The sequence below is a fragment of the Erythrolamprus reginae genome, chromosome 11 (assembly GCF_031021105.1).
Source record: "Erythrolamprus reginae isolate rEryReg1 chromosome 11, rEryReg1.hap1, whole genome shotgun sequence".
Classification (NCBI taxonomy): domain Eukaryota; kingdom Metazoa; phylum Chordata; class Lepidosauria; order Squamata; family Dipsadidae; genus Erythrolamprus; species Erythrolamprus reginae.
The window spans coordinates 38,556,857-38,566,096 of NC_091960.1; the positions used below are offsets into that span (position 1 = coordinate 38,556,857).

The 9,240-nt window shown below is 50.3% G+C and overlaps 2 protein-coding genes across 2 annotated transcripts; both read left to right on the forward strand.

The window, feature by feature from the left end:
- The first annotated feature begins 502 nt into the window (after positions 1 to 502).
- Positions 503 to 5,176, forward strand: YRDC (yrdC N6-threonylcarbamoyltransferase domain containing). Its single transcript, XM_070764711.1, has 5 exons — positions 503 to 819; positions 902 to 1,016; positions 1,113 to 1,232; positions 1,795 to 1,937; positions 2,170 to 5,176. Exons 1-5 carry the CDS (start codon positions 518 to 520, stop codon positions 2,237 to 2,239), a joined length of 750 nt encoding a protein of 249 aa, XP_070620812.1. The 5' UTR covers positions 503 to 517; the 3' UTR covers positions 2,240 to 5,176.
- Positions 5,177 to 7,417: 2,241 nt separating this feature from the next.
- AIRIM (AFG2 interacting ribosome maturation factor) lies at positions 7,418 to 8,628 on the forward strand. The gene is made up of 4 exons (XM_070764078.1): positions 7,418 to 7,717; positions 7,821 to 7,952; positions 8,040 to 8,164; positions 8,377 to 8,628. The coding sequence occupies exons 1-4, from the start codon at positions 7,449 to 7,451 to the stop codon at positions 8,415 to 8,417; spliced, it is 567 nt and encodes a 188-aa protein (XP_070620179.1). The 5' UTR covers positions 7,418 to 7,448; the 3' UTR covers positions 8,418 to 8,628.
- Positions 8,629 to 9,240: the final 612 nt, after the last annotated feature.

Consider the following 9,240-nt stretch of genomic DNA (forward strand, 5'->3'; position numbering starts at 1 on the left):
ATTGCCACCTTGCCTCCCAAATAGAACCCTGCACTTTCGCCTACCGATGAACATAGGAAGCCTATAGGTAATCCTTGGCTAACAAGCTTTATTTTGCTGACCATTGCAATTATGGTGGTAGCCAAGATTATGGCTGCTCCGGCACTCCCACCATCACCTGGCCGCAATCTGCACGCCCGCCTCCCTTCTCTCCTCTCCTGCCCAGTTGGGTTTCCTGGGTCTATTTTCCCCTCACTCTGCTCCGCTTCCTTCTCCTGAGGCGGCTTTCCCCAAAAGGAATCCGGCCACGCGGCCTTCCCGACTCCCCGGCGCCCGTCCTGAAGGCAGCTGCGGCCCTCGAAGCGAGCGTGCATGGGGGGGGGGACGACCCCCGGAGAGGGGATGTCGAGGCCTTGCGACCCCCCGCTGAGGCCCTTCCGCCTCGGTCGCTTCTTCAACGCGCTCTCAGCCGACAGAGCAATTGGCGGGGGGCTGGCGGCGCACCGGAAGTGCGTGAGCGGCACCGGAAAAGCCGCGGATGCCGGTGGGCCTGGGGCGCTGGGCCATGCTGGCGGGGCCGGTGGCGCGGGGGCGGACGCTCTCTCCTTGCGCGGGCGCCGAGCGGCGCGTCTGCTTGGTCGGTGAGGCGGCGCGGGCGGCGCGGGCTGCGGCGGCGGCGCTCCGCGACGGGGGGCTGGTAGCGGTACCCACCGACACGGTCTACGGCGTGGCCTGCTTGGCCCAGAACTCCGCGGCCGTCGAGGCCCTGTACAGTCTGAAGGGCCGCCCCGCCGGGAAGCCGCTGGCCATCTGCCTGGGCGACGTCGAGCACGTGTACAGGTGCGCCGGCGGGCGGGTGGGGCGGGCGGGGAGCGCCGGGCGGGTCGGCCCAGCCGCTGTGAACGCTCTTCTTGGCCCACAGGTACTGCCGCGTCCCGGTGCCCGAAGAGCTGCTCCGTGACCTCCTGCCGGGCCCCGTGACGGTGGTGCTGCCGCGCTCGGACGCCCTCAACACCGACCTGAACCCCTTCACGCCGGTGAGCGTGGGCGGGCTTGGCGGTCCCCCCTCCACTTCCCAGGGTGGGCCGGGTGCCTCCCTTTAAGCCGCGGGCCTCTCTCTTCCTCTCCTGCAGCTGGTGGGCGTCCGTGTCCCCAACCACCGCTTCGTCAGGGATCTGGCCAGGGCCTGTGACGGTCCTCTGGCTCTAACCAGCGCCAATGTCAGCGAGAGGGCCAGCAGCCTCAGCGTCATGGTAAGAAGGCTTCTGGCCCTGCAGCTTGCTTGGAACATCTCCTGGGCCTTAAGGCCCGCAGCCCTGGGACAGAACAGTGCTTGCTTGTGAGAAGTTTGCCTTTTGTCGTCTGGAACTCGGCAGCCTTGTATCTTGTGGTTCTGGACTTCGAACCTAACTTTGTACCTTCTTGGTTATTTAATGCAAACAAGAGCTGCTGCCAATGTAATAATCACAGTACATAGCAATAATTAATACAGTATTCTTGGTATTGGGAGCTCTACAACATTCGAGTCCCAAAGGACTTCCAAATGTGCCATGCTTTTCTTCACTTGCTTGGGGCCAGGAGGAACTATTCAAGAGAAGTGCCCATCCATTGCACATCTCAATAAATGGGGATGTTTAGAGACATTCTCTGTTTTTGGATTGGGCAGGCACTGTTTCAACCTTTTGCTTAGACCAGACTCCTACCTGCCTTTCCCATGCTTCTAGCTGTTCCTCCCACCCCACCCCACAATATTTCCTGTGAAGTGTATTAACTACTAGGTTCTAGGAGTTAATTTCTTATGTATCTTTTCTTCAGGAATTCCAGGAACTTTGGCCTCATCTTTCATTGGTCATCGATGGGGGCCCAACTGGGGATGCCCTTAGTCCTAAGTGTCGGCTAGGCTCAACTGTGGTTGACCTCTCCATCTCTGGAAAATACAGGGTTATTCGACCAGGATGGTAGGCAGCACATTATTTTAGGGTTGTTAAGTATCTTGTGTGTATTACACTTCTTATGAAGGGGGAACATTATTGTTGTCCAAAAGAGTTGATGATGCAAAATAGATGCACTTAGGCAGGCTTCTCATTTCTGCACGTGCCTTGTGGACATTGCATTCCAGAATATTACAGCAGGAACCCCTCTCCTTCCCTGGCTTTATTTTGTAATTATTTCTTCTTCTTTTTTTTCCAGTGCACTTACTCAAACCGTTGAAGTCCTGGCATCCAAGTATGGATTGAGAGCTGAGGTGTCTGGAGACTGAAATACTGGACCTTGTGGGCGCTCAAGTGCTGTCAGGTTTTTCCCAGCCAAGAACCCAAATGTTTATTATGATTTCAAAGACTCTCCTTTAGGTGACATCCTTGATGCTGTTGTAGCTTCAGAAATTGTACAATTTGTGATTTTGAGGAATGTGGCCAAAAGACTGAATTTCCTTTAAGACTTAAAAGTGCAGCTATTTCTGATTGCCTGAAGCATTTCTGCATCTGCTTTGCTACAGGGACTAAATAACTTTTCCCACTCTGTCTAAAGAAACAAGATGATGGGAACAGAAAACAGATCCTGCAAGGGATCATTTGATCATTTGGATATGAATAGTTCAGTTGAACAAATTGAATAATGTGGGAATATTGAATGCAGAGGATTGAATATAGGACTAAATAAATGGGTCTGGCTATTTCTGTTGACCCTTCTCATATTCTAACAGTAGGACCAATGTCACTAAATGAAAACTGTAGGCAATTTATATTCTATAAAAACAGGGTCTATTTAAGGTTGAACCCAATTATTGCATAATTTGGTGGACAGCAGACCACCAAAAATCCCAAGGCAGTAAGGTAGTTTGGAAAATCAGAAAAACAGATTGGGTGGATGCCGGGGAGATGAGTCAGTGGCAGATTTTCTGTCGAGATAAGAGTGTATTCAAAAAGACTTTAAAGTTGGGATTGACTTAACCTTGAATGGCTTGTTAGAGAAAAAAATAAGCTGTTGAATGAAAGGAGTTTTCTCAGACCTCATATCAATTATTGCAGAGAGAATAAATTTACCTTAACTGGACAATGGGCCTTTGCATGTCTTTATCCCCCATGATTGTTCATTATAGATAGATGCAATTGTACACTATTCCATATGCTCTGAAAATAACATCTAAAATGGAAGTGAAGGCAGCTGTTCCTGAAGTCTTAAGTACAGCTTGCATTAACAGCCATTCTTTGTCCCTCTTTCTTTGGCTGAGCTCTTCCGAAGTAGAAGACGTGCTGATTTTATTTTATTGAAATAATAAGCACAGTTGACAGTGGCATTCCTAATACCAGAATAAAACATACAGACATAAGAACATAAGAAGAGCCCTGCTGAATCAGGCCAAAGCCCCTCGAGTCCAGCATTCTGTGTCACACAGTGGCCCACCAATTGTCCATGGGGCTCTTGAGCAGAAAGAGAAGGCAAAACCCTCCCTTTCCCTTGACCCCCAACAAGTAGTACTCAAGGGAATCCTGCCTGCCTCAACCAACATAGAGGCAGCACATGGACATCCATTTCAATAACCACCTATGTTACACTTGGCATCCATGAATCTAGTCCTGCCTTGAAGCTATCCAGGCTGACAGCTGTCACGACCTCTTCTGGAAGTGAATTCCATAAACCAACGACCCTCTGGGTGAAGAAATATTTCCCTGGGAGGGGCTCCTGGTTCTAGTATAATTTTTCTAATTTTCTAATTTTTCTCTATCCACCTTTTCTCTCCCATTCATGATTTTATACACTTCAATCAAGTCACCCTTTAAACCCCGTCTTTCAAAGCTGAAGAGACCAAGGCGTTGTAACCTGGTATCATAAGGGAGGTGCTCCATTTCCTTTATCATTCTTATTACTCTTTTTTGTACCTTTTCCAGTTCCATTATATCCTTCTTGAGGTGCGGTGTCCAGAACTGTACACTATTCCAAGTGTGGTGTCACCATCGATTTGTACAGAGGCAATACAATGCTTGCTGACCTATTTTCGATTCCCTTCCTAATCATGCCAAACATGGAATTTGCTTTTTTTTACTGCTGCTGAGCACTGGGTTGACATCTTCATTGAGCTGTCCACCAAACCCCCAAGATCCCTTTCTTGGGTTGTCTTGGAAAGTTTTGTCCCCATCAGTTGGTAGTTGTTGTACATACTCCTGGTCAGTTGGAGGATGATGAAGAACTTGAGGACTCTGATACAGATAGTGTTTATGAATTAGTGGTGGGCCCGGGGTTACAGGTAGTAGTAGAACAGGTGGGGGGGCAGCCACAGGATGTTGCTATGAGTCCAGAATCTAGCGAGGAAGAATCAGACGTTCGCTGGGTCGATCCTAAATGCAGAAGGGTCCAAAAACGTAAGGAACAAGTGTTTGGAAGAAGATATTAAGGGGAGGAATGGGTTAAATACTGGAGTGATGTATTTGGTAGTCAGTGGGGAAGAAGGGTGGAGTTTCAATGTTGTAGAACAAAAATGGAAGCTGTTCCCATTCAGCTTCCAAGCAAGCAAACTCATTCTGTGTTATTTTCTAGTCATTTCTGCTGTTTTTGAATCATGCTGTGAGTACATAAACCTTGGTGAACGGAGGAGGCTGGGAGGAATGCAAAAGGAATGTAATTAGGAGAGATAATGAGTGTTGTGGTTCAGCCTGGGACCCCTCCGGGAATGGCTGATTTGCTGTCGGTGTCCGGCTCAGAGGCTGAGGACCAGGAGGGGCAGACTGATGAAGAAGCTGAATCCCAGGCTGAAGATGAAGGACAGCCAGAGTTCCACCAGGGGGAGCTCTCCCCAGCAAGCAGCCTGGATTCCCTGGGGGAAGATGCTAGTGACTTCATAGATATGCGACAGAGGAGAGCTAACGAGAGAAGAACGCAATTGGCCAGATATTTCCAGCATTAGGGGTCGCAGCTGGGTTTGGGTGTGGTGCTTGGGAAAGGATAAAAGGTGGCCCCACCCTTCCTGGCTTGTGGAGTGTTATCTTGGAGATTCGTGAGACCTGTTTGTGAACTTTGGTGGCTACAATCCTGGTTTGTGCCTTGGACTCTTGAAACCTTGGGGGGGGGTGCCAGCAAGAAGCTTTTGGAATTGACTGGACATCAGGACCCTGTTGTAAAGTATTGTAACCTGTCTGCTGTGAAGACAGGTTTTCCTTTGTGCTTATTTTTTCCTGCTATAAATTACTTTTGGATTTTACCAGAGTGTCTGGCTATTTTTCAGTGGGTGTGGAGGTCTGGGAAAACCCAGACAGAACAATGAGAGAACATGAAATGTGCTAGTATGAAGTGTATTTTGAATACAGAAGGAAGAGAATAAAGATGGAGTTTCTTTGTTTATGAAATACTGCATTTAGTTAAAGTTATTTGTAATAGCTAAAATTCTACCAGAAACCAGAACAATAGGTATAATTGGGGTTCTTTGCCCCAATGTGCATAACTTTGCACTTGTTTAGGTTAAAATGCATTTGCCACTTTGTTGCCCACTCACTCAATTTCGAGAGATCCTTCTGCAGCTCCCAACAATCAGTTTCACTTTTCACTGCCCGCAAAAATTTAGTGTCATCAGCAAACTTTGCTACCTATTTACTTCTACATCCAGATCAGACAATATTCTCTTGGAAGGAAAGAAGCCAGGCAGTTTGTAGTTTTGGGGCTCTTAACTAGCAATAACATATAAGTAAAAAACTTAGTGTAAAATAGAATTTAATATTGTAAGCTGCCTAGACTTGCCCCTCTGAGGGGCAACTGATGGGCAGCAAATAAAGTTGACATACAGATCTGGCTTGAAGATGAAGGGAAATTTCCTCCAGAGTCCAAACTGTGTTTTGGGGTACAGCCTCTTGCAAAAAAAGCAGTGATGTGCTATATCCTCAAGTCCATCTTGAGTCATGTCAACTCTCTGAAGAAGCCCTTGCAGTTTTTAGATAACATTTTTTTGAAGTGGTTTGCCACTGCTTCCTTCTTTCTAGGGCTGAGAGACAGCGACTGGCTGAAAAACACCCAGCAGGCTTTGCGCCTAACGTAGGAGTAGAACTCACGGTCTCCCGTTGTTTATTCTTCTCTATCTTTAAGTTTCATTCTCGTTCCGTTCATCTCGGTGCAGTCCAATTTTTTTTTAAAGTACAGTGGTACCTCATCTTACGAACTTAATTTGTTCCCTGACGATGTTCGTAAGTAGAAACGTTTGTAAGATGAAACAGTGTTTCCCATAGGAATCAACGTAAAAGCAAATAATGCGAGCAAACCCATTAGGAAAATCCTATTTTTTTTATTTTAAAATGTTAAAGTCGCTTTGCAATCACAGCTACCCGATTGCGTGGAAACAGTAAAGGAGCTGAGTTGGTATTGCATAGCTGGTTCTATAAGCAGAAATACATTGAATAAAACAACAGCTTATTATCAATATAGCTAAAATAGATATAAGATACATACCGTAATAATTTGAGAAAAATAAGGCCAATCAGAAAGCCAATCAATAAAAATAGACCAAAAGTTTTCTTGGTGCACTATTATTTTGAATAGCATGACCAAGGCCTAAAGGTTGATCTCCAATTGTTTTGTTAAGATCTTGAAAAGTAACTTTACAAGCTTGATATCCAACCAATTTGTAAAATCCACCTGTCTTGGTGAGCAGGTTGACTATAGCAAAACAAAGTTGCATCTGCTCTTGATGTAATTCTAAAATCCCTTGCTGCATTTCTCAAACAATGACAGAGTTGCATTTATTGATTTTTCTAAACAACTTCCAGCAGACATGGTCAGTAAATCCACAGTCACTGAATTTCAACATGCCTGGGATGGATAAACATAGATGTATCCTAAGATAAAATACAGGAAAAACTATAAGGGCAGACTAGATGGACCAGGAGGTCTTTTTCTGCCTGTCAATCTTCTATGTTTCTAACATTAAAATCAATGAAACAAACACGTGTACATAAACATGATCCTCTTTGTGGATTTGGAGATTTTCTTCATTGGCTTCCTGCAAGAAACGGCCAGTGTCCCAGGTCACATTGCTTGTGTGCTTCACAAAACGCACTTTCCGGGTGCCAACACTCATGAAGCGGTAAGAGCCCATAAGAACCTAAGAACGAATCGGGCCAAAGCCCACCGAGTCCAGCCTTCTGTGTCCCGCATTGTCCATTTGGGATCTCGGGCAGGAGGAGAAGGCGAGACCCTCCCTGGACCCCCAACAAATGGGACCCGAGGGAACAGAGGCGGCACATGGACATCCGCCCAGCAGAAGATGCAACAAGGCAGCGGGTTCCCACGGGAGGGAGGCGCAGACTTGCGGCCTCACCTGCCTTTAGCCGCCGGTCGCAGCGGGGAAGCCAGCCCGGGAAACCCGCCGCGGAGGCTGAAGCGGGAGTTGGCTTCGGGCCGGGGGCCGCCAGGGGGCGCTCCGAGTCCTTTCGGGCAGCCACTTGAAGGTGGGCCAATGGCGGCGGGGCGGGGCCAGGCCGAGGAAGATGGCGGCGGCTGAGGCGGCGCTGCGGGGCGGCCTCCGTGAGGGGCTGCGAGGCCTCAGTGAGCGGCACCGCGGCTGGCGGGAGACGCTGGCCGCCTGCCTGCCGCTGCTGCAGGCGCTGGGTAACGTGGCCCGCCAGGCGGAGGCGGCGCGGCGGGTGTCCTTCGCTGAGACGCCGCTGCAGGCTTTCGCGGGCCTCCCTAAGCGGCTGCGGGTGAAGCAGCGGGCGGCCATGGAGGCCCTGCTGGCGGAGCTGCGTCGGGAGAAACTGTAAGGAGGGCCGCACCCCACCCCACCCCGGCCCTCCCTGTTGGGCTCAGCCGAGCCGCCCGCCTGCCTCCCTCCCTCCGCTTCTCTCCTGTTGTTTGGGCAGGCCGGCGCTGCGGGAGGCTCGGGATGCCGTCGGGGCGCGCCTGGTGCCGCTGCTGGCGCTCGGGAGGCCCTTCCCGGCCTGGGCCCACCTGGTGGCCGGGCTGCTGGACGCCGAGGCGCTCTATCACGCCGTGTATCCTTGGCCTGCGGGGAAGCGGGCGGGGCGGGGCGGGGAAGCGGGGCGGGCGGCGGCTGAAGCTCCTTAACTGCCCCGGCCGAGGTACGTGGAGGCGCAGCTGCTGCTGCTCTCGCTGAGCTACCGGGACGCGGCGGGGCTGCAGGCGGCTCCCCGGGCCTGGGAGCGGATCATGCAGCAGCACCGGCAGCCAGGAGGCCGCGTGGAAGGTAACCGGCGGACGGAAGCCTCCCCTGCCGGGCCCTTGCGGGAGGGCAGCAGCCGCCCCGGCCTTGGTTGGAGGCCTCCGTGGGAGGGAGGGCGGGCTTCTGGCTCCCTTCAGGCGCAGCCCAACCTTCCCAGCCTGGTTCTGGCCGGGGAGGGGGGCGCTGCTGGAGGCCGCAGTGACCCCCAGGAGCCTTTCCCTCCTTCTCTTGCCCAGAAACGTTGCTGAAGGCAGCCTTCCTCCTGGAGGAGCCCTGAGGGCCCAAAGCAGCTGCTTTGCCCCCCCCTCCGCCCCCCCCAATGAAAGGACGGACCCTTCAGGAAGAGCTCGGCCAGCCCTGCTGTTGGAAGCCACAAACTCCCGCTGGGATTCTGCCCAGGGCTGAGCCCCACTTGCAGCTCAGCCTCTTTTCCAACTTGGAGCAAATGGTTCAAATGAAGGCACCGCAAATAAAAGCTATTTCCTGCCCATGAGGTGTCCCTTTTCTCTTTCAAACCAGCAGGGCCTATTTCTATGGCCTGCCTTTGCCGAAAGGAGAAGATCAGAAGTAGAGATGGGCTGGGTTCTCTTCCGGGAATTCTGCGGCTAGGAGGAATCAATTGTTGGCTCATTCCTCCATGTCCTGCTCAGGGTAGGGACTTGTTTTTGTAGAGGAGAGGGAATAGTTGCCACCTCCTAAGCCTTGGAAAGGAAAGCTTAGCCTGCTTTACAGGGCACTCCAGGCAGGGTCTGTTCTTCTCATTGGAACAGCATTTTAGGGCTAAATATTTTATAAAAATAGAACTTTCACTTCACTGCACTTATTTATTTATTTATCAAATTTGTATGCCGTAGACTCTGGGCGGCTAACAACAGCAATAAAACAATATAAACAAATCTAATATTTAAGTTAATTTAAAAAGAAACCCCAATTTGAGAAATCAATCATACATACAGACATACCATGCATAAAATTTTTTATAAGCCTAGGGGGAAGGGAATATCTCAATTCCCCTATGCCTGGCAACAGAGGTGGGTTTTAAGGAGCTTACGAAAGGCAAGGAGGGTGGGGGCAACTCTGATATCAGGGGGGAGTTGGTT

Bases quoted from the DNA above. Each gene is read 5' to 3' on its own strand.
- YRDC (XM_070764711.1), top strand. From the start codon at position 518: ATGCCGGTGGGCCTGGGGCGCTGGGCCATGCTGGCGGGGCCGGTGGCG. The intron at 1,017-1,112 runs GTGAGCGTGGGC...CCTCTCCTGCAG, and splicing joins ACCTGAACCCCTTCACGCCG to CTGGTGGGCGTCCGTGTCCC. The intron at 1,938-2,169 runs GTAGGCAGCACA...TTTTTTTTCCAG, and splicing joins AGGGTTATTCGACCAGGATG to TGCACTTACTCAAACCGTTG.
- AIRIM (XM_070764078.1), top strand. From the start codon at position 7,449: ATGGCGGCGGCTGAGGCGGCGCTGCGGGGCGGCCTCCGTGAGGGGCTG. The intron at 7,953-8,039 runs GTATCCTTGGCC...GCCCCGGCCGAG, and splicing joins GAGGCGCTCTATCACGCCGT to GTACGTGGAGGCGCAGCTGC. The intron at 8,165-8,376 runs GTAACCGGCGGA...TCTCTTGCCCAG, and splicing joins GCCAGGAGGCCGCGTGGAAG to AAACGTTGCTGAAGGCAGCC.